Source organism: Gossypium raimondii, chromosome 11, assembly GCF_025698545.1.
Source record: "Gossypium raimondii isolate GPD5lz chromosome 11, ASM2569854v1, whole genome shotgun sequence".
Taxonomy (NCBI): domain Eukaryota; kingdom Viridiplantae; phylum Streptophyta; class Magnoliopsida; order Malvales; family Malvaceae; genus Gossypium; species Gossypium raimondii.
In genome coordinates this window covers 55,203,541-55,227,081 of record NC_068575.1, presented here as the reverse complement: position 1 = coordinate 55,227,081, position 23,541 = coordinate 55,203,541, and the positions used below count along the sequence as shown (strand labels likewise).

General features: G+C 32.0%; 2 protein-coding genes across 3 annotated transcripts; both read right to left on the bottom strand.

The window, feature by feature from the left end:
• Nucleotides 1-129: 129 nt before the first annotated feature.
• LOC105802777 (protein SUPPRESSOR OF PHYA-105 1) lies at nt 130-7,083 on the bottom strand. Of its 2 annotated transcripts, none has more exons than XM_012634624.2 (9): nt 6,921-7,083; nt 6,509-6,819; nt 4,706-5,933; nt 3,686-3,843; nt 2,466-3,318; nt 1,939-2,085; nt 1,474-1,794; nt 1,332-1,391; nt 130-1,158 (listed from the first exon to the last, which is right to left on the bottom strand). In XM_012634624.2, exons 3-9 carry the CDS (start codon nt 5,930-5,932, stop codon nt 967-969), a joined length of 2,958 nt encoding a protein of 985 aa, XP_012490078.1. In that variant the 5' UTR covers nt 5,933; nt 6,509-6,819; nt 6,921-7,083; the 3' UTR covers nt 130-966. The 2 variants fall into 2 exon arrangements, with proteins under 2 accessions (XP_012490078.1, XP_052479837.1); XM_052623877.1 differs by having other exon boundaries at nt 1,474-1,791; nt 6,921-7,082.
• A 4,070-nt stretch (nt 7,084-11,153) lies between these two features.
• LOC105802779 (mitochondrial adenine nucleotide transporter ADNT1) lies at nt 11,154-14,863 on the bottom strand. Its single transcript, XM_012634629.2, has 8 exons — nt 14,434-14,863; nt 14,235-14,283; nt 13,962-14,125; nt 13,607-13,644; nt 13,271-13,383; nt 12,867-12,980; nt 12,101-12,445; nt 11,154-11,526 (listed from the first exon to the last, which is right to left on the bottom strand). Exons 1-8 carry the CDS (start codon nt 14,589-14,591, stop codon nt 11,443-11,445), a joined length of 1,065 nt encoding a protein of 354 aa, XP_012490083.1. The 5' UTR covers nt 14,592-14,863; the 3' UTR covers nt 11,154-11,442.
• Between the last annotated feature and the right edge of the window lie 8,678 nt (nt 14,864-23,541).

Genomic DNA, 23,541 nt, shown 5'->3' with positions numbered 1-23,541 from the left:
TAAGCCAGTTCAATAAGCAGTTCAATTTTGTTTTTTACCTTCTCCTTTGGATACCTTTAATTATATAATAATTGTACTCAATTAATCTATATGGTTATTCTTGTTTCCATACAATAAGAAGGAACCATGTAAGTAAGATAATCAAATCCTAATGACGCTATTAAATACATACAAACTGTATATAGGTGCTGTCTAAGGGCCTTTACAACAATACTATAGTCAGCAAATAGAAACATATATAACAGTTAAAATCTCAAGGGATTTCCATTTTGTAATGGTGGGAAGGTCCCTCACATCCATAGAGATCTACAAACTACTTCTCAATCAGAAAGGCTAGTTTTCTATTTGTTCGCAATAGCGAGAAACTTTATGGAATTAATCATAAAGGAACTAATATCTACAAACCAATAAGCAAAATGCCTCCTAACTCTTTAAGAACTAAGAAGCATTGTTGAATGTTTCTTAAACACAAAAGTCTTGGGGGGGCACATACTTCTTCTGCTACTAAGTCTATCAGTAATGTTTTTGCTCATGAACTATTGCAACCCAAGAAAATTTTTGGTGCCACCCCTCATCAAGGTTGCCATTAAAGTTAAATGCAACGCTGTTCACAAGGAGCAGTCGAGATAAATCTGCAGGCCGCCAACAACTGAGAAGAGTATTGTCATCTTTAACTTCCAATTCCAAGTGGTTAAGGCTTATGGTCATGCACTTGTAAAGATGCCATACTCCAACGGCCATAGCAGTTTTAGTAGGAAACCAGAGAGTAATATGACTGCGTGCATGGGCACACTCAATTGAAGGCAGACTCAAAGTTGGTGCACAAGTTTTTGCTCTCATTTTTACCCTTCAGCCTCTGCAATTGAACCAAATCATGGGTTTCTCAAAGTAAATGTAATCTATCTTTAGGACGACCAAGCTAATTACAGGTTATTGAGCAGAACTGATTTTGGGGAAAGGTTTTCATCACACTAGTTTCAGTAATTCTATACTTCCAGTTGAGTTGGCAGCAACAAGCATGTTTGACTTTTGTCTCCAACAGACACTTGAAACGAACTGCCCATTTTCATCACCGGTTTGATGCCCAGAAATAGGATCAACAGACCCGAACTTATACGAAGTGATGGGCATTGGCAGAGATCTATAATAACAATAGACCTACAAAAGTAAAAAAAAAAAAAGAAGAAGATTTGGATATCAGCTGTGTTGGCTCAGTTATATATGCATGCAAACCATGTGTAATGTCAATGATCATAAACAAAAAGAACAGAGAAAATCCAGAATTGAGCCATGGATTTCAGCACCTGTTTTTTGTGATTAAACATATTTACCTCATTCGTTTCTGAACCACATGCTATATATCCATCCAAGACAGTTAAACCCACAAAGTTCTGATGAAGCAAAAAACAAATAGTTAACACAGAAATATTGCAGATGCTCAAAATTTGTAGAGATGTAGAGAAAATATCTAACCTTCTCATTTTTATGGCCACTAAAGGTTAAGCAGCAAGTATTGGTGGTCGATCCATCCGAGCAAGTTTTCTTGAGATCCCATGACTTCAGGGTGTTGTCAGTGGATGCAGAGAGAAGGGTGTTGGAATCCAAGAATTTGACATAGCTAACAGCTTTTTCATGGGCAGCCAGTGTGCACAAGGGGATTCTAGAATGACGGAGATCGTAGCAATAGACTTTGTAGTCAGCCGATCCAAATGCCAACAGATGCGGAGAGAAACTAGAGAACTGAACACAGCAGACATTTGCAGGGCTCCACAAGGTTCCAAGCGAACTTTTCTGCTATCAAAGTTTTCTTCATAAGCTTCACTGAAAACATACGAGCTGCTGTTCCAAAACTCTTACATGTGCATGCAAGCATGTAGGTGTTTGTGAAAACACCAAAACTTTCACATGCTACGTGATAAGTGAGGCAGGAAAGCATACCTCGTTAATGCTCCAAAGCTTCACAGAGCAGTCATCACTTCCACTGGCAAACTTTGTTGGGTCAGCTTGAGAAAAGTCGACAGACCACGCCCTCTTTTGGTGTTCATTGTATTGACAGAGTCCTTGACCAGTTCCCGCATCCCATGTCTGTACACATAAGACACCGTTTTATCAATTAAATACATGGCAACAACCTTCATTCAAAAATAAAAATACCATATTCCAACACAAACCAGAAGGAAAATTGAATGCTTAGACAGAAGTTCAGTAGTTGCAATTACTCTTCGATGCAATAGAGCCAAACATAATCCAACGTTGAGGCAAATGGTATAGATGTCAATAAAATGCATAAAAAATAACTACAACATTGATCATGAAAAGAATTTACCAGTCTACTGGAACAGTACCAAACCGATGATAGATCATATACATCTAACAAATATATTGCTATATATAATGTTGTTGGGATAACACCTGAATGCCTTATTTGACCAACATGCACATCAAGGTATCTTTCAAGTATTTACCTGGACAACGCCATCATAATCAGTTGAAGCCAAATAATTCTTTACGTAGTTGTTCCAGCACACACAGCTAATCTTTGACTTGTTTGACATCTCAACAACGGGATAGTGGATATCAATAGAATCATTCATGAATGCATCGAACTCGAAAATCTTGATTCTCTTTGATATGCCAGCAGTAGCAATATAATCCTCATTACGGTCAAAACTAAGAGTGCATATCACATTTGCAGAGTTTAGAAGGTCTCTATTTCTTATTGTTCCACAGGCTTCAAACTTGCTATAGCAAGCAAACTTGCACAAACCTTTGAAAAAGCTCCCAAGGGGATCAATAGATTTCTGATTCATTCTCAGCTTTCCATTCTCACTTTGTGACTCAGACAACTTGCCTCGTTTCTTCAGTAAGTCTTTGTCAGAGACTGCTGCAGCAGCAGTTTCAGAAGAGTGGATTTGGGATCTCATGGAGAAGTAGGCATGCTCGAGTTGCCAGATATTTTTCGACAACCATCCATCATTTACATCTGACTTCAAATTTGGTACACAATGAGCAACTGAAGTTCCAGGATTTTCAGAATGCATCCACTTTTTTCCTGCATCAGGAAATCCATTTTGTATTTGAGGGAAAACTGAGGATGTCCTTAATGCTTGCCTTCTCTTAGCTTCCTTAATATCTTCTTCTAAGAACCTAATCTCTTCCATCAATTTGGAGGCACGCTTCTGCTTTTGTTCTTCTAGTTTAGTTAGAAAATGTAGTAATATCTCTGATACAGCAACATCATTACCAGGAGATTCTGATAAATTATTCCCGCTAATCTTTTCTTGGGATCCACAAAATAAATCAGACTGCAAGATTTCCCTGTTTTTGTACAGAATTTAAATGTTCTTAAAGGACTAAAACAAAAAGAATCTACATTAAATCTTAATGCATTGCAGTAGAGTACATAATCTACATACCAACAAAATGAAGTAGAAGCACTTGGAATTGTAATGACGTCATTTTATTTAGCGAGTCAGGAAATGACAGTAAAGTAAAAAAACAATTACTAATGTGCAGGCTAGAAAAGGATAGACCCGAGTAGTGAATTTTACAACATATACTAACTTCTATCTGAATTGTTTTTCTTGCAATTCAAAATATAAAATGACAGCTTATAGTAAACAAAACTGCTATATAACTAGTAGTTATTGCAGCTGATGACCGGTAATAAAAGATTCATGGATACCTAGTTGTTGGACGAGAGAGAGGTCCAGGATGAAGAAGCCAAAGACAAAAGGCAGCTTCCTTGGGACTTTCTGAAAGGAAATTTGGTGGAAGAATCCGCTGGCTCAAGTCTGACATCATTGCAGAATGCTGCTCCATTGATTCAAAACAATATAGCAACTGATAGAAACAGCCCGCATTAGTAGAAACGATAGCCTATCAACTCTACAGTGAAAAGTATAGCAACTGAGATATATTCGAACCAGATGCTTAATGGCAAACCAGATGTGTTTAATGGAAAACCTTTTCAGATGCATTCTAGAGAAGTTATGGGTTGAAAGCATGCTCAGGTACTGGGGAAATACACAGCATCGGGTTGTAATAAACATAACTTTTAGATTATAAAGATTCAAGTATTGGACCCTATCTCAAAGGAAGCATCAGTACTAGGAAGCATTAATTTGTTCCAACTTACTCTATACTGTAAAAGTCAAGATTCATGTGATTAGCGGTTTTAAGGTTACTCTCTCAATGACACGTGCAAAGAGACAAATACACAAAAAGGGCACCAGATCATGTGAGGAAGAATGTCTCGCCCATTAGTGAGAGAGTACAATCTATATTGTCCCAAATTTTTGTGAATCACATTTTTCCTTTCCCCCTTTTCCCTAATAGGCACAAATTGCAGTACTACATTCAGTGCCCTTTTTATTGGTTCAGTTTCAATCATCAATTAATATAACAATGGATAAGCCATTACAACATAATACCTACCCCTGAAGTGATGAAAAATCAAGATGTGCAAGGATTCAGGGATTGGAGTTTTTTCACATACTTTAATGTTACGGTCTTAAATGATTCACCCTAATATCTCAGATCAATAAAATCTATGGTTCAAAGACGCAAAAACAAGACTTATACTCTTAGTATGGTTGACCTAATAGCTAATACAGGGTTAAAATGCATCATATTCTATGCAGAGAAAAGCAAAGAAGGAAACCGGAAGTATTAACAAATATGAAAGACTAATAAAGCTCCTCACCTCAAAAAGGAAAACCCCAAGGCTATATATATTTGATGAAAATGTAAGGCTTCTTCCATTGAGCTCCCCGGGGCAAGCATACCACCTCTCCTCCATTTGTATAGCTGCAGAAATAGACTGCACAACAGATGGTGTAGCATAGTGGAAAGTTGGAGGCTGGTTGAGAAATGAGGTAGAATGTTGCTTAATAGATGTATAAAAGCCAATATTTTTTTGCATCTCGGTCTTGGATCCATGAGGAGAGGCGAATTCTGTTTTGTATCCAGGAGGTTGCATGTTCTCATTGTGCTTTAGCTTCTTTGTACCTCGTCTGCAATTGGAAGCATTCATACCTTGTTCCAGGTCCCTTTTCCTCTTCAAATCATTATTTACTGCAGACTCTAGTCCTTGCTTGACAGACTGACCAGTATAGATTACCCTATTAGGTGGTAATAAACAGAAACAGGATGGTCGTAAGTCTTGCAAGACAACTCCTTGCAAATGTGCTGAATCCACCAGCTCCACAATCTGCCTGAATATAATCAGGCTTTCAACTTTATCCTCTTTTCGACTCCCTAGTTTTAGCCATTCCCTCAAACTAATCGCATTGGGGCAAGGGTCAGTAGTAGACCTATCAATCCCAAGTAAACAAGGCTGGTCATGTGGGTCTCTTCTGATAATGTCCTTTCCTTTCATACCTTTCTTGACAAATAACTGAGAAAAGCTAGGCCTAGATGACATTTTCAACCGAGCAGCTGCAACTGACAATGAATTGCTCGAGGTACCCAAGTGGTCATCAGTAGCCTTCAAATGCAGAGCCATTCCCCCTGTCGTCTGGTCAATATCCTTGCTCTTATGGTTCTCATAAGACATTCTTGCAAGTTGCTCTTTTGCTCTCAACAAGACATGGTTTGCGTTTTCATCATCTAAAAACTCGTGTTCCAGCCTTTGATTATGATACATTCGTTCCCTCTGACCCTGCCTTAAGTTGTTCCAGTTCTTGGTTAAACTTAAAGTTGAGCTCTTATAGTTTTCCACAGTCAATTCTTCGACTATTATACCAGTCTCGGTCTCGGTCTCATTCATAGAAGTCCCAGGATATTGAGGTGCAAAGCGACTCAAACCATTCATTAGCGATTCCATCAAAATGTGACCTTCTGATTTCAAAGGAAAAATTAAGTCCTTTCTTTTGAATTCAGCAGTCTCTGGTAATTCATTGGCCGCCATTTCTTGCCCATCTCGTTCCATACTATCCAATTCCAAATAAAACCCAATTCAATCATTTCTGTTTTGTTTTTGTTTTTACTCTACACATTATTATAAGAACTACAAACAACACATATAATGAAAGATAAAGGGCTGCCAAAAGCTAGAAATTTATTGTATCTACACAAAAAGAAAAAACAATTGGATGTTGAATCATATATTAAAACAAGTTATCTTCTATTCAATGCATCATTTCAAATCTCAATACTGAAGCAAATAAATTCAATTTCAACTTCAACAAACAAACAAACAAACAAAAAAGGAAATTGGGTGTCTAAAAAATTAAAATAAAAACCACCTTTATCACATGAAAATCTCTTCCCAAACTATCAAAGTCGAAATTGAAAAACCAGAAGAAGTAACTTACACATCTAGGACCAAGGGCAATTCAGCTTTTTAGCAGAGAGCAGTTAACAGTTACTCTCAAATCCAACCAAGAAAAGAAAATAAAAGAAAAACTTGCCAGAAATGGAAACAAGAAATATTATAAAAAATTATAATTTGGGGTATGTAAAAGAATAATAATATTAATAATATCTTCTCAGTTATTAGACATACCAAAGCTGAGTCGGAAACAGAACAACGTCTTTTCGGTGTCTCCTAGATATTCTTTATTTTTTTTCCTTTTTAAGTTTTTTTAATTTTGAAGTTAATCAAAATTAAAATGATTCAATTTTGTTTGGTCCGCGAATTTTCAAGATTTTTTATTTTAATTATTCTTTTTAGAAAGAAAAAAAAAGGTGAAATTTATTGGATCGGTTCTCTTTTTCTATGGGAAAAATTAAAGACAACTGGGTTGCTTCAACGACTTCGCTGAGCTCAGAGCCGTCTCAAATGTAAGGATGAAACAGCAGCCACGATATTTTTCCCTGCAAAAATCTTTTAGTCAAAATAAAAGATAATAAATAATAAAGGGTTTGGAATCTCTTAGAAATGTAAATGCCACTGGTTTTGTTAATTATTAGCAAACCTGCCATCGAAGGCTCCCCCATTGTCGGCGCTGTTAAAGCACAGTGACGAGAGAAGACGGAACACGTGGCGAACATGCAGGCGTTTGACACACATCCGAACAAAGGCGATGGAGACACGGCTAGTTTGTGGATAGCCTCACAAAGCGTTGGATACTTTATGCTGCAAAACCGTTGTAGGGGTGCTTCTGTAATTCTGTTACAATCCAATGGCGGTTGTTTATTTGCGAATTTCGCGATGCACTGTCGGGCAACACAGGAACGAGTTGTTCTTAACGAACCACGTAGATTGTAGGCCCTCCTCTGGCGGCTGGCACGTGTAGCAATACAACTTGACTATACCATTGGGCCTAAAGTTTTATGGACAACCATGGGCCAATCATCTTCTTTTTGGAAAAAGTCCCGCCAATCATATTTAGTTAGTTTATGTTTAGGAATAGAATTCTTATGGGTCGAGCTATCCATCCGGCATGAAGGTCCGTCGAAAATTTAGAAGAGTTTAGGTAAGAATTTTAGGTCTTAAAAAATGAGTTTGGGTAAAAAAATTAGATATGCTTAAAATTTGAGTCGAGCTCGAGCTTGAACATTCAAGGCTCGAACCCGGCCCAATCTATTTTTAAATTTATAATACTTTATATTATGTTGTTTTTATACATTATGTAATTTAGAACACATTAAAAAAATAAAACTTATACAAAATATATAATACTACTCTAATATAAACATTAAAAATAATGTTAAAATGACTATATAAAAATTTTCAATAAATAAAAAATGTATAAAATTATTAAATAATAATATAATATAAATAAATATTTTAAAAAAATTAAAAATAATATGGGCGGGCCTAAAATGGGCTTGGGTTAGTCTTTTACAAATATGGACAGGTTTAGGCAAAATTTTAAGCACACATCTCAAGTCGAGCCGGCCTTGGGCAAACATAAATTATATTAATATCATGCTTAGGCCCGGTCCTAACCCGACCCGGCCCATGAACACCTCTAACTAGGAATTTGAAAATAATTAGTTTTCATGATTTTAAAAGGATAATTCTTGAAAATATATATGAATTTTGATTTTAGTGTAATTTGATAAATTAACATCAAATTGGTACAATTACATACATGAATTTTGTATGGTGATTCAAATGTATCCGTGAAACATTAATCTTGATTCAATTGGACACATTTAAATAAATAAATACATAATATTATTTTATATTAAATAAATATAACTATTTGTGTATATAATATATAAACTTAAAATGATGTTATATCGATAAATATATTAGTAATTTGTGAAAATTAAATTAAATTAAATTAAAATTTCATATATAAAACATACAAAATTAAATTTCTTATATAATATTACACATTAAAATAAAATTTACATATAATTTTAAAATTTAACCATTTTAAAATCAACATAAAAAAAAACATCTTGAATTAGAAAAAATAGTTGGAATCCCCCATTCATGTTATCAAGATTAATGGTGATACTTCCTCAATTAGGTGAGGTGGTGAAAACTGTGGACAGCCTTGTGGCCAATAATCGAAGAATGTGGAATACGACATTCTCCTCCGAGTGACCAAGTTGGAAGTGTTGTATTCTCCTTCATTCTTTTATGTTAACGGTATTAAGAGTTTAAATAATCATGAAGTATCATAGGGTGGTTGTTCACATTATCCTTAATCATATGATTAGGGATTCTATCTCCACTCGTAAAAATAGAATATATTTTATGGTTAACTGTTTATCTCTCTGAAAAGCACTAGTAATAAGAAGTATAATAAGGTTTTGAGATATTGTTACTGAATATTATTTATATGATTATAATATTTTAATATATTGTCTTGTTAGTGGTAATATTGTGATTATTTTTTTATCAAGAAATAGACGTGAAGGCTGGGGTAGTTCATTTAATAGGGGTGGAGAGGCAGAACGTGGAGATAATGGTGATGAAGGAAAAGATTGGTCAAGTAGGAAGGAAAAAGGGATACTAAGGAAAGCGTAGATTGAAGGAATAAGTTGGTATCTTGAGTGGCAGAGAGTCCTCTTGCTAAGGGGTAGGAGAGCTGAGTTGAGTCCTCTACGTGACGCTTTTTGATAAGCTAATACAATGTGAAATGATGAAACTGAAAAGTATATAGGTGACTTGTTGGAGTAGTTTATTTGCATATTCTTGATAACTTGATAGAACAAGTCTCATAACGAACAAAGAGAGCACTCGCAAACAAGAATAATAACTTAATAGAATTATATGTTGAAAGCTTCCCAAATGAAGATATTTCTGGTCCATAATTTTAATAGTAGCTAGCTTGCAACCAAAACTCTATTAATATATGCAAAACATGATGTAAACCTCATTAATTTTACACAAATTTCTAACCATCAGATGAAACTATTTTAAGTTCATAACATCATTCATAAAGATCTGATGAATTGCATAAGAATATTCTCCTCATTTTTATTTCATTGGCAAGTGCATTTGTTGCCTCTTTCTCATACCTCTTTACATGTTGGATAATCATATTGAGAATTTCACCCTCATCTAGTATAGTAAATCTCCTCCCAAAATAATAGACCGATAGGAGAATTTTAAAACTTTGTGCGCTGTTTTGTCAAAGCTTCAGCTATATTAAAAGAACTAAAAATAAGAAATAAACATATCTCTTGATTTTTATAAAAATCAAATTTAGTAAACTTAAATTAGCAATTTTCTCATTGGAATAGAAATCACAAACAAGAATATTTTATTTGATCAACATAACTTTTTTAAAAATTGCATCCATGTTGGAATTGTTAATATCTAAATTTTATACCCATGATTTGTTTTAAGAAAGTAAATTTGTAAAAACATGAAAACAGAAAACAACTTTATTTGGTGCATTGTCAATAGAGTTTTTAGACTTCACAAATAAGGTCAAGGATTGACACATGTCTTACAAAAAGTACGGTAAAATATTAAAAAATAAATACACATAAGAATATTTTAAAATTATTTGTGAAACTGTATAGTTACATATTCATTTTCAAAAAATATATATTATATTATCTATATAATTACATATTTATTACTAATTTTGCCATTAACTCCAATTTGATTCTTGTGGCTTTTAGGTTTGGTGAACAAAAAGGAGGTACGGGTTTGGCAGGTCACATGAATGCTCGTACTCAAATATTTCCTCTAAAAGAGAAAAATCAATGATTTTCTTTATCCCATTAAACATTCTGTTCTCAGTAGACGTCTCTGTTTTCTAAGTACATAGCACGACAAAAGTAATCATTTAGTATAGTGTTTGTAGAATGTTCGTTATTCAGAAAGTTTTCCTAATACAGAACACGATATTGTTTAAGTTTTCAGAATTAATATTTAAAAAGAAGTTATTTAGTATATTCTTTTTCAGAAATGATTCAATATACTATTAATACAATGTTTTATTAAATGATATTTAGTCTCTTAGGATGTATAATAAAATTAAGCATAAAATTATAGATAATTATTTAACATGTTGACGTGACCTTTTAACAGCCTACAAAAACAAACCCTGTTTTTTTTTTTGTTAATATTTGACATGCGACTGAATTTTTTTCAATACTACAGAGTTAGAAAGCACAAAAAAAACTAGATTTTTTTTTTACTGCATTCTAGAAAGTAGGCGACTTTTTCAACTCGACTTGTATAAAATCACTCCAATGAATAGTGTACTAAATATAAATATATATGTTCTGAAGTAGCAAATATATTATCAATTTGACATCGTCCAAATATTATCAACCAAGTTAAACCTAAAAACACTCAAAACCAAACCCATTACATTATCATATCTAATTGTCAAAATCTAATCATCAATAAAAAGAAAATATTGGGGTCTGAGATTCCATTTTAACACCTTTTGTTATCATAGCACTATAACCACCAGTGCAAGACAAATTTTAAGGGAATGAAATAAGAGACAATGACACCATTACTAAAAATGGGGAAAGATTATAGATATGACCTAGACTAGAAGCAGCACATACATCATCCCAAACATCAAATGCAAACAAGTTGAATTGGAGCGGCAGATGAACAACCAGATGCATGCTGATCCATAACGTAGTAGGAAATCTATCAACTAACGTGACCCTTTCTTTAACTACTAAAGCTGAGTTTCATTTCATGCTGAAGCTCAATCAAACAACTTATTGAGATCAAAATGTTCTACAACACCACAGAAATAACGCAATCAATATCGCAGAAAAGGCTTAGAAATTGCTTCTCAACTTTTATGCAGAAGTACATAAATCATGTTATTTGGACCGTTCCTTCATCTTTATTGACACAGAACATGAATGAGTTTAAAGCTACAGCGTTCCCTAGGATAACATGGGAAGGAACTATGGACAGGCTTGTGTGAGTTTCTAAGCCCGTTTCCCAGACAAAAAGGTTAAGAAGATCATCCCTACTTTACCTTTCTCTCTATCCCCTTGCCTACAAAAATACCACACACCTCATAAACATTAAGTTGAATTGGCACCGTTTCAGTCTGATATTCTAATCTCAACTCCTAAAATGTCCTTCACCACCTCGTATGACACAAATGCAATAGCTATTGATGGTACAACCTGGAAAAAAAAGAAAAAACAAAATATTAAACGACCATTTTAAGACAAGATATCATTGTATATTCAATTCTACAAAAGAATATATATAAACAAGTTATAAGGTAGGTTCATTGCAATACATAAAACAACTTGTAGTCAAGTAGTGCAGTTGTACAACCGAGAAAGGATAGAGATGTAACTGATTATAAGATTCAAAAGCCACTCACAGGAAGACAGAGGTATTCGTATCAGTTATGCAAAAAGTTCAATGGGGCAAACTTTTAAGGGAATAAGCAAAATAACAATTCCATGCATTCAGCTAACACAGATTTAATACTCTTACTTTAAAGTAGAAGTCAATCTTGCCTACATTCGTGCCCAAATCTAAACTAAGGATCCTTATTTTTCTGATAGCTCAAGAAAACAAAAGATTAGAGATGAAAATATTCCCCATGCAACCTTGTCTAAAAGCCATCTCTTTGACCAGAGTCTAAACCTAAACTAAAATTTCATTTTAGAGAGTACCAACTAAATGGAAAAATTACATTCCTGCATTTATCAACAATTCAACGTCAATGAATCAAAAGACACTGACCTTCACGGAATTAGGGACCAGACCCTTGTACAATGCTCCAAAGCCTTCATGCCTAACAGTTTTCCTGAAAGCATCAATCATGCCAGTATATTCAAGAGAGGCCTTGTTCCTCCCATCACCAGATACAACTGACGCCGCATCTTTCCATCCTACCATTTGCATTCTTCTGCGAATCACATCAAGAGGGTAAGCAACAGTTTGGCCTACAGTTCCAGCAGCAGCACCACAAGCAAGCCTGGTCGTCACACTCAACTCAGAGTCTTCAACCAATCCAAATGGTCTACTTTTGATTAACCAATCTTTTAGAGATTCATACACAGAAAAGTTCAGACCCACGTATGGTATCTGCAAATGTAAAATGAGTTCAAATCAACTACAGAATACAAAGCATAGTATTCTCTTTGTCAGGTTAGATAATAAATTCACCAAAAATAAGCTAGCAACCACTTTTGAACATCAAAAATGGGATGCAAGTGCAAAATTCATAGGAACACATTAGCACAGAGTAAAGATCAAGTAAGTAAATTATAAATGGAAAAAACAACCGCAGAAAGGTCCATAATAAATTTCCCAGCAAATATAGGGGAGAAGCTGATTTTTTTATGAGTTGTGGATCTTAAAATTATTGACCCTTAGAAAGAAATCATCCCTCTCCATTTCTCTCTTCTAAGCCCTTATCTTTGGCCAAGGCATGCACTCATCACATCCACAACATTCAAAACTATTTCACAATGAAACTCCAAAGAAAAGAAACTAAATGACTCACAACTCCAATGACTGAAGGAAGCCAACCCTTATACAATGCTCGTGGACCTTCTTCCCGCAACACAGTGGATAGAGCATGGAACATTCCTCTATACTGATAAGGAGAACTCTCTGTCTGCAATATACACAACTAAATGATTAAATGCTCATGTAGCCAACCTATGAAGAACAATTTGTGACATCAAATAAGGAAAATGTTGCAGTTTAAAATGAAATCAACATTTGCTGTGAAGAATCATATAACAGAGATTATTATTAAAATGAAATAAATAGTAAAGCTATGTCAAAGATTATTATTAAAAAATAGAATCTTCCAAAGCTCCATCTTGATAACAGAGAGATGAATTAAACCAGGAAGTAAATGATCATACATCTGCCAAGTAAACGATATTTAAGAGACAATACCTGTACGGTGATCCTGCCTCGTACCATGTCCATAGGGTAAGTTGCAGACATGGCAATTATTCCAGCACATGCTCCAGCTCCAAGGCGTAAAAGAGGAGTGAGTTGAGCATCTTCTGCAGAATTAATAGCAATAACAGAAAAGAATAATATGAGCTATTTTAAGGACATCTTAACATAAATTTCATAACAGGCATGATAATATCTGAGCTAGAGCATTCCCATGTATGCAGGCATCAATCGATGAACCTAAAAGATAACTGAATTCCATATGTTATCAGTGTAAAGCAAACATGAGATGGTTGCTCAGCAAAAAGACGATGGCAATATTGATCATACCATTGCCAGTTTGCCGTTGATACAGATATAGGATTCCCCTGTCACAAACAATAACAAGGAACAATCAGTCAAGAGAAATAGACACGTTTTCTTCAGTTCACAACTTGAAAATGTGTGGTAGGAGCAGTGCAAAGGAAAGAACACTTTGCACCCTCAAGGAACCTAAAGCATAGTATTAGTAGATATGCTTTTTTCCCAAAGTCATGCATGCACTGATCATCAACATTGCTGGGAATAAGTAACATTGTTCTTAAAAACAATAACCTATTAACAGACTGATTCCAAATAAAATCAAATTAGTCGACCAACAACAACAATAAATAAAGTTAAATTGAACAGTTTTCAGGAGCCCTACTTTGAAGCTTGCTCGTAGCTGAAGAACTTGACCGCCGAGTTTGGAACAATGCGTGCACAATTAGTACCATTGCCTTTGAATAATCCGCGAAAACCTTCTGTTCTCCAAATGTACTTCAAGCCTTGAATTGTTCCATTGTATTTAATACTATGTGGATTTTGAACCTGCATTTTTTTTTCAAAAAAAAAAAAAAGAAGTTAATCAATTAAGAAATTCCAAATTTTAGTTTCATTGATCTAAATAAAATGAAAATAATTTTTTTTTTTTAAAAACCTGAAGTAAGATTTTTAAACGTTCCAAAGGAGCAACAGCAGTTCGTGACCTGCATGTAAAAAGACAAATTAAACAAGCGATCCATTTCCATTCTCCATTTTCACTTTCCTCCAAAAGTTGTGAAATCAGTGTTTTGGGAGACATTTTCCACCGACACAAACCAAAAGTCCAAAGAGTCAAAGAAATAGAGAGAGCTCACACTCCACCGGCGACGCCGCCAGCCGCGAGAGACTTGCAGATGCTAAGAATAGCATAGCTAGGGGCCTTAACACCCTCTCTCGCGAGCTTTGCTTCCTCGGCCAGATTCACGATCGTGGACACCGCCGATTCGCTAGTCTTCACATCCTCTGAAGCCATGGAAAAACAAAAACGGGGGAAGAAAACTTTGAAAGTCCGTCTCTCGCCACAAAAACCCGACGAAGTATATCGGAAAGTCGAGAAGGATTATCCGGCGGTCAAGAGAATCAGATCTGTGAAGCGATTTACAGTAAAAAGAGGCTCCGCATTCCACAGTTGCCCTTGTATCCTAGTGCTTGTGTTGGTTAGTTTGTGAGAGAGGTGTGGTGGTGACGGCTGGAGGAAGTGAGACCTCAACTATTAGAGAGCGTGTGGGAATGTTGCATTAACAGCGCGTGGGTTTGGTGAAGTTTTATTATGCGGAAGGAGAAAGGCATTTGGTGTGTCACGTGGAGGCAGCTCATACATAGTGCTTTTTGTTAGGTGAGATTCGTGCAAGACTAATGGGTGCGTTTGGGTTAAATAGAAACGGGTTAACCGTGTTAAAGTCACATTTTTATAATGGAATAGACGTGATTAGTATAAAAATAATTATGAAGATGAGAAGGTAAAAAAGATTAAACGCACAACACTAAAGATAAATATCTCTCCAAAACGGTTCTAAGTCCTTTAAAATTCAAGCCCACTAAATTGTTGGTTTTGGTTATTGGTAATTTAGGAGTCTCAAAATGGTTTATTGTTTTACTATATTTCAGCGCCATTCTATGAAAATATTTGAGATAAAAATTAAATGTGATTTTGATATTAGATTTTCTTAATGTATTAGATCTATTAGTTGATGTCGAATTGATATCTAGTCGAGTCAATTTAAATTGAGTTATTTTAAGTTCAAATAATTTTAGATTCGGATTATTTAAGTTTTGAAAGTTGAATTTTTGGTTGAATCATTTTTTGTTACAATCATTTCGTATTTAATTATTCTTTTGAGTTTAATTTAATATTATGTTGAACCAGATCATTTTAGATTTTAAATTATTTTTATATTTTAGGTTTCACTACTAAACTCAATAAAATTCAATTTATTAATTTTAAAATAAAATTAGGTTAAAATTAAATAAATTATCTAAATTTATTATAAAATAATAACTATAAAAAAGATGAAATAAAATGTATTGTTATAAATTTAAAATAATTAACTTATAATATATAAATTCAAAAAATAAACTTATTACTTTCTATTTATTTTTAAATTGTCATTATAAATATTTTATTGCTGATAATATTTAATTTAAAATAGCTGTTGGGTACTGCTCGGTGCTTGAAGCTGGTTTGCGTCTTGCATGGAATCTCGGATTAACGAAGGTTATTTTGGAAGTTGACAACCTTACCAAAAGGCGATGACGGAGAACTGCACCATAATGCAGTAGTGGTGCGCGAACTACAGCAAATGCTTAGCCAGCATTGGAAGGTTTCAGCGCAGCATGTCTACAGAGAAGGAAATGCGATTGCAGACTGTATGGCGTCATTGGCACGAGGAAGAGGATTAGGAGAGCAGTTGCACCAAATGCCACCAAGTTACTGTTTAGCATCTATGATTTCATCCTTGGATTTTTTTTCTTACCAAAAAAAAAAAAAACTTAAATTGCATTAATTTTAAATTTGCTTTATTATGTGGTCACTGTTTTTGGATATATATTATGAAACAAACATAAATATATTAAATGTCAATATTATACCACAACACATGAAACTTATGATACGACTATATGTTTATTTGATGTGATTGAATTCAATGGAGTACTAATTAAAATGTTATTTTTTATTAAAATAATACGACTTTTAAAATGTTTTTTATTAATTGTAAACAAAGGGTATATAATAATCTTAGATTATAAAATGTGGATAAATATATATATATATATATATATCAGAATAGACTATGGTTAAAATGATTGAGTTGAAACTTTAAAAATACATTTTTGAATTTAAATGTTATTAGGTAATATTTATTTAAAAAATTATAAAAAAATTAAAAGATAGTTAAAAATATCCTTATTAAGTTTTAGGCAGTGCTTATATATATATATATATAATATTTCCAAATACTTTGATATAGGAGGATAAGGGTAGCGTTCACCAATATAAAGGCATTTATGGAATAGACAAGGAATGGAGTCACACATGTCGATGCTAACACACCAAATGAACCATCTTCAACATCATTCCATCCACTTGCCCACCTCCATTTTCATTCTTGGATTCCCATAACACATCAACCATTTCATGTCACCACTCAATCCAAATACCCTCTAATTCCAACCCAAGTGTTATTATTATGAACAACTTTCATAGGCTTGTTCGAATCAAACAAAAAGCAGATTAAGGTTGTCAGGTCAGCCCAAAAGAAGCAACAACATTGGGCCTTGTGACTAACTTCAAATTTTCAAACAACAGCCTTAAAGCTTAAAGGGTTTTTTCATTTTTATTTCTTGAATCCATAAAAAACCATTTCTCAAAGCCCAGAAAAGCATCTAATTTCTAGTTGAGGGTGTGTTTATAAATGATTGAAAATGATTTAATATTTTAATTGTGTTTGATAATTATTTTATTTTTACTTAATATAAAGTTTCCAATAATAAGTAGATAGGCAGGTAAAAAATATTAAATCGATTTTATTTTATTAAAAGATTAAAATAAATTATATATTTTTCAAATTTTCAAATACACCCTTAATTAGTTTGCCTTCACTGCACCGCTTAAGAATCCAAACCCTAACCTTAAAATATTTCTTAACATTGGAGTCAAGTTTGGTTGTATTGGAAAGTCCCCCAGCACAGGAGAAGCTTGGAATTTGTTGATTCAATTCAAGACATAAAACCCTACACTCCAGGGAGGAGGAGTAACGTAGATGGTCAGTTTCTCTAACCTTTATTTGCAATTTAGTCCACTAGGCACTAACCCTTATATTTATAAGGAAAAGCTAAAGCAAAAGATATCAATAAAGACAAATGAGATTTAATAATTTCTATGTACAATTAATTAATCTTTAGAGTTCGTTAGGGTTGGAGCTAGGCTTTAATTTATTAGGGTTTGGGTTTAGGTAAAACTAGGGTTTAGAGTTCTATACATCTGGGCCTAAAGCTCCGTCCCAATAAAAAACGGATGCAAGTTTTTCCCCAAGTTCATTTTTAGGTTTTGTATCCTTCTTTAAGTTATCTTGTACTTTGGGCAACCCTTCCATTTTAATTTCTCTAATCAACACTAGCTTTTGATTATGCTAAAATTACTCTCAGCATCCGCCCAAGGTTTTAAGAAATCTTAATTTCTTTTGGGCCATGAAATTTTAAGTTGAAAAAATATTTAATATTTTTTACATTTTAATAACATTAATATTACTTATATTTAAAATTTATTTTAACTATAATATTTCAAGGTTAATTTTTAAATCAATTCCTAAGCTTTTCTTTATACAAGTGAAATTACAATGGGAAGGGAGAAAGGGTTTACAAACACAGTGATCGAATCTTGCGTCTCAGTCCAATCAACTTGAAACCCACACAAATTTATTATTAAGCCAATGACATAATTGATAATCGATTTATAAGTTAATACTTGCATTAATCATTTTAAATACTTAGTTTATTATATTACTTTTAAGAGGGATTAATAATAATAATTTTAGAAATAAAATATTTATTTACTAAATTGTAAATCAACCTGCTAACCAAATCATTTAAATTATTAAAGTAATTAATAAAATATATTGTCAACTTTGCTTCTCTTTGACTGTCGCATCATGCAAATTATCGGCATATGTGTGAAAATGATTTATCTAGAATTTAATTATGCGTTTAAAATAATATATAATAAATAATGAAGCATAAAGTTTGAAATTAATAATAGCACATATGCAATTTGTATGCAATTAAGATAAAAATTAGTTTAGATCGTGAGTTAAAAGAAATTAAAATAGGTAAATACATCAAATTAAGAATATCAAACACACTTCAAGGGTTTATCATGATATTGCCATTTTCTTGAGTTAATATCAAATTGACTTATGATACTAACTCGTTAACGACAACATAATTAATAAGCCAACTTAGTCACACACTTAAATAATAGTATATATATACACACATACACAAACAATGTGGATGAAACAATTTGTACAATAACATTGACTTGTATAAAAATATTAAGGCTAAAGGGCCTTAAAAGCCCTGCTTTTTTTTTCACACTCACTTGAGCCTTTGAACAATTAATTAAGCCCTTTAACCATTAAAGTTAATTGCCATTACATATGTATGTTAACTTTGAAAACTTAAATAATTGTTGACGTGACATTCACGTTGCAATTCACGTGTATGCTACATCAGCAAAGTTAATAGGTGTTAACTTTTTTATCCATTTTTTAGTGATTTGACAAACAATGCAAATTCAATGGCTAAAAGAGACGAAAAATTAAATGGAAGGCTAAAATGATTTTTTTTTGTAGAGTTTGGAGGGCCAAACAAGTCATTATGCCTATTTTAAAATTACTTAAAACTTGACATGATCTAAATGAGTAAAATATAGATAAAATATGGTTGTTGTATTGTTAAAATATTAATAGTAATATATAAAATTAACATTAATCTTATTTACCCTCATTCCTTTTAAATATGCAGTAGTTTTTGCATGGAAAATAAATCCTATCACTGTAACTGCTAAGAATTCAATTAGTATAGCTGTATGCATGTGCATGTGCATGTAGCATTCGTGCACCAACAAATTTGGACTTGTCTGGTTTGACAGCTTTTCCCAATGTTGACATGCAGGAAAAACAAATACGTGGAGAGAGTTCAGATCCACGATCGTAGTAGACGTATGGTTTAAGCCTTTTGGCATATGTTATTTTTATGAATGGCTAATGTTCAGCAGCCATTTTGGTCGGTTACACTGCTATAGGACAAAAGCCTCCAAGTGCGGCAGGCAGTTATGTTTTCGAGCATTAGCAAACCAAGCAAAGAGAAAGGCAAACGTTTAACACGTGAGGAATAAGGGAAAAAAAAGTGCTATTATTTTAGCAAAGATTATAAGTTTTAAGGTGAGTCGGTCTTGTTGTGTGATTTTACTATGCCCATCCACGCGAGTAGCCATTGTTGCTTTCTTCTTTGTTTATTGCATTACTTTTTTGACTGAAAACCTACTTGTTATTGCACATTTGACTAACAAGTGGTAGTCACTGGTCCTACCCAATCAATCTTTTAATAAAAATGTCTTGGGTTATTTTATTTTTAGTAGAACACAAGTGTCATTTACGTCTACTTTATTGTTCAAAGGTCTAATCATTGCCAGGTAAATTGGTTTTTATGTTTTTATTATATATTAATAATCACCAATCTGTAAAATTATATTTTTAAAGGATGATTAAATTTGTATAGGATAATAATAAATACAAAAATAATAAATGTGAGCTAAAACCACAAATAATTGTTTGTTGATGTTGAAATATGAAAATTTTATTTTACTATATCAAATGTTTTGAGTATTAAAAAAGAGGTATTTGATGAAAATGATGAAATTGTGAGGTTAGGTGCGTTAAACTCAGAAAACAAGGAGGGAAGGATTAGATCCAAATTACAAGAAACATACTTATCAGAATTGAGGTAGATCCACTCTTGCTACAGGCACTCATGAAGTGACGAAGGTGGAAAAGGAAGAAGATTGACGATTTGGTTACCCACCGGATCTTTCTTTTTGTCTTGCTTGTTTTGTTTAGATTAGGTTTTTTAGGGTTTAATCCTTTGGTTCTCTTTAGGAATAGCTTTGGTGGAGCTTTAATTTTATTTTATTAAGTTAGCTGAGACCCGCCTTCATGGTAAATAGTTTTGAGACTGCTCGTTACAGATGGATTTGTAGCCGTTCCAATCAATGCATCGATCGATTTTTTTTCAAAAAAAAAAGTCTTTTATTGGATGGACATTTCTAATTATCGGACCATCCATCTTATAGAATTATATTTGGAATATGATCTTTTACAGTAACCTAGATTATTATTCAATAAATAACGGATTTTTTTTTGAATTATAAGAGAAGAACAAAGTCCTATTAACAATGCAATTAGCGTAACTCGAATCTAACCTACACTTGAAGTAATAAACACCCTAACCATTAAGCTATCACACGATATTCAATAACACTATTTCTATTTAAATTCAAATCCAAAAGAAATATAAAACTAATTTTGAATCACAGGACGATTGAGCTATCAAAAAAAATCTTGTTTCTCTACTTGAAAAAACCATGTGCTTAAATAAGTTTCGGTTAGAAACTTGAAAACGAGATTGAAAGGTGCATCGGCCGGTGGGAATGAATATATCTGACAATGACTTTGGTGCCATCTTAAATATAAAAAATAATTGTTGTTTCTCTCTGATGTATATAAAATTTATTTTATCGATATTTTTTAGATTATTTTTATTTTTTTAACATTGCCGTCATCATTATAAAAATATATTTTTTAAAATTTGTAATTATTTTTTAACGATGTTGGCGTTTGAACTTAAATATTATTTGTAGGTGTGAATCGTGTCTTACTATTAAACCCAATACTCGTTGATACCAAAATTTATATATTGCATTATTTTCTTTTAAGCAAATGCATTAATTTTAATTTTATTAAGATTGAATTAAATGAATGGAACAGCCGGTGTGTGAAGTCGAGTTAAGGGTGAGTACATTTTACTATTTAATTCTTATAGAATTATCAATAATAAAATATATATATATATATATTTAAGGATAAAATTGATAGAATTTATAAAGGTGAAGGGTTAAATTTATTAAATTATTTAAAATTAGAATCAAATTAATAAAATGTGTAAGTATTATTATACATGTTAAAAAATGTCATATCATCATTTTGTTAACTATTTAATAGAGAGTAACCGAAATGCAAACAATGTAAAACATTAATGACGAAATTGACAATTTTTATAATTTGATAACAAAAAGTACAATAATAATTAGACGAATATTGATATAATTTACCAAAAAAATTTGAAGATTTTCTTTTTATCCTTTACCTCACATGCACGCGTGTTTATGATCCGTCTCAATTTTGTGTCCCAATCATTGAGGGGTTAATTAAAGCGAGAGCCCTGGGGTAGGGACCAGAGATTAAAAATTGAAAAATAAATAGAACGGAATTCAATGTGTAATAATTATAGTATTAAGATGTCCATAGTTTCTTCTTCTTCTTCTTTTTACTTTTCAGCAAAGAATTGATTATGTCCGTAAAAGGCGAAAATATATAATTGTGAGTTTTTAGTTCATTTATTTTAATTATAGTATATTTATCTTGTAATAATTTTATTTTACGTTAAGTGACTATTTGATCGAGTATTATATTCGTATTGTATTTTTGTTAAAAAATTAATTAATAATTGAACATTAAAAAATTATTTTCTTATTTTTTATTTTTAAAATAATTTATAAATTAAATAGAAATAATTAATTTTCATTAAAAAAAAGTCCAAATTGAGTAAATCAGCTAGGCTAGTGCAGTAGTGCTGGAATTTTCTTTTAGGCTTATATGTAAAAAATGAATTAAATATATGTATTACTAATTAAGTTTCTATTGTTAACTAAAATAATGAATTATCCCTTCGGTTGATGGTTTTCATCATTAATCACTTTAATTATTAAAATAAATTAATAGACTAATCGGATGGTGACACGTGACAACTTTTAATTTAATCTAATATTTTTCTCATAAAATAATTTAAAATTAGAAAAAAACAAAACATATTAAAAATATTAAAATTGATATAAACTTATTGAAACTATAAAACTTATAAATATTATAAAAATACAAAAAATCTAATAAATTATACTTATTTATAAAAAAATATAAATTAATAAAACTTATTTAAAATATTTAAAAATTTAAAAAACATATTAGAATTTTTTTAAAAATATTAAAAAATATTAAAATTGATAAAAACTTATAAAAACAAAAAAAAAGGTCATAAAAACTTGAGCTGGGCCAATTAGCTCGAAATTAACAAGGGTATCGGTCCGAGGAAAGCCATTAGATCGATTGACCTGAGAACTGGTCAATTAAACTGATTTTTTATTTTTTAAATATTTTTATCAGACCAAAATTTCATTATCCAACTATTAGCATATGTCAGAATGAAATATTCTAATAAATATTTTTAGAACCGAACTGGTGGTCAAACTAATCAAGCCACTAGGTTGCCAGTTTGATTGATCTATCCAGTTCAAATAAATGAAACATTAAAAATAAAAAAATTGATTCAACCGTTTGGTTCTCAAATCAACTGGTCTAATGGCTTTCTTCAGATTGATATCTTGGTTGATTTCAGTCTAATTAGTCAAATTCAATTTTTTATGATGTTTATAAGTTTATATCAATTTTAACACTTTTAATACTTTTTTATAATGTTTATGATTTTTAAAGAAATTTCATAAGTATTTATAAAATTTTAAATATGTTTTATAAATTTTATAAAATTTATTAGAATTTATTAGAATCATTATAATTTTATAATTTTATTAGTTTATATTAATTTTCATAATTTTTAATATTTTTTGATAATTTTTCTTATCTTTTGTGATTTTTATTTGAAATTTTATAGTTTTTAAAGATTTTTTTAATCATTTCTATGGAAAAATATTAGATTAAACCAAAACCTGTCATGTGTCACCATCTGATTGGCTCGTCAATTTATTTAACGTTCAATGTGATCAATAACGAAAACCATCAATTGAAGGGCTTAATTGATTATTTTAGTTAACAACAAAGATTTAAGGGTACAAATTTAATACAAGAATTTTTTCTTTGCTTTTTTAAATTTTTTTTACATATAAACCTTTATTTTATTTTGTTTTTTTCTCTCTCCTTGATAGGGAGTTTACAATATAGCCGACAAAAAAATAATAGAGATAACCTTTTATTCATTCGGTTTGAAATCAAGATATAGAAAAAAGAAAAATAAGCACGGATTATTTGACTCCATACTCTTTATAGCCCCATAACATTCACTTTTGTGGAGCAACA

What these genes read in the sequence shown, in the direction of transcription:
- LOC105802777 (XM_012634624.2), bottom strand. Translation starts at nt 5,932, where the DNA reads ATGGAACGAGATGGGCAAGAAATGGCGGCCAATGAATTACCAGAGACT. An exon ending in TTGGGGTTTTCCTTTTTGAG is followed by an intron (nt 3,844 to 4,705) that starts GTGAGGAGCTTT and finishes TGTTTCTATCAG; the next exon opens with TTGCTATATTGTTTTGAATC. An exon ending in AGCTTTGGAGCATTAACGAG is followed by an intron (nt 1,795 to 1,938) that starts GTATGCTTTCCT and finishes AAACTTTGATAG; the next exon opens with CAGAAAAGTTCGCTTGGAAC.
- LOC105802779 (XM_012634629.2), bottom strand. Translation starts at nt 14,591, where the DNA reads ATGGCTTCAGAGGATGTGAAGACTAGCGAATCGGCGGTGTCCACGATC. An exon ending in TCAACGGCAAACTGGCAATG is followed by an intron (nt 13,384 to 13,606) that starts GTATGATCAATA and finishes TTAATTCTGCAG; the next exon opens with AAGATGCTCAACTCACTCCT. An exon ending in TGGTCCCTAATTCCGTGAAG is followed by an intron (nt 11,527 to 12,100) that starts GTCAGTGTCTTT and finishes TTTTTTTTCCAG; the next exon opens with GTTGTACCATCAATAGCTAT.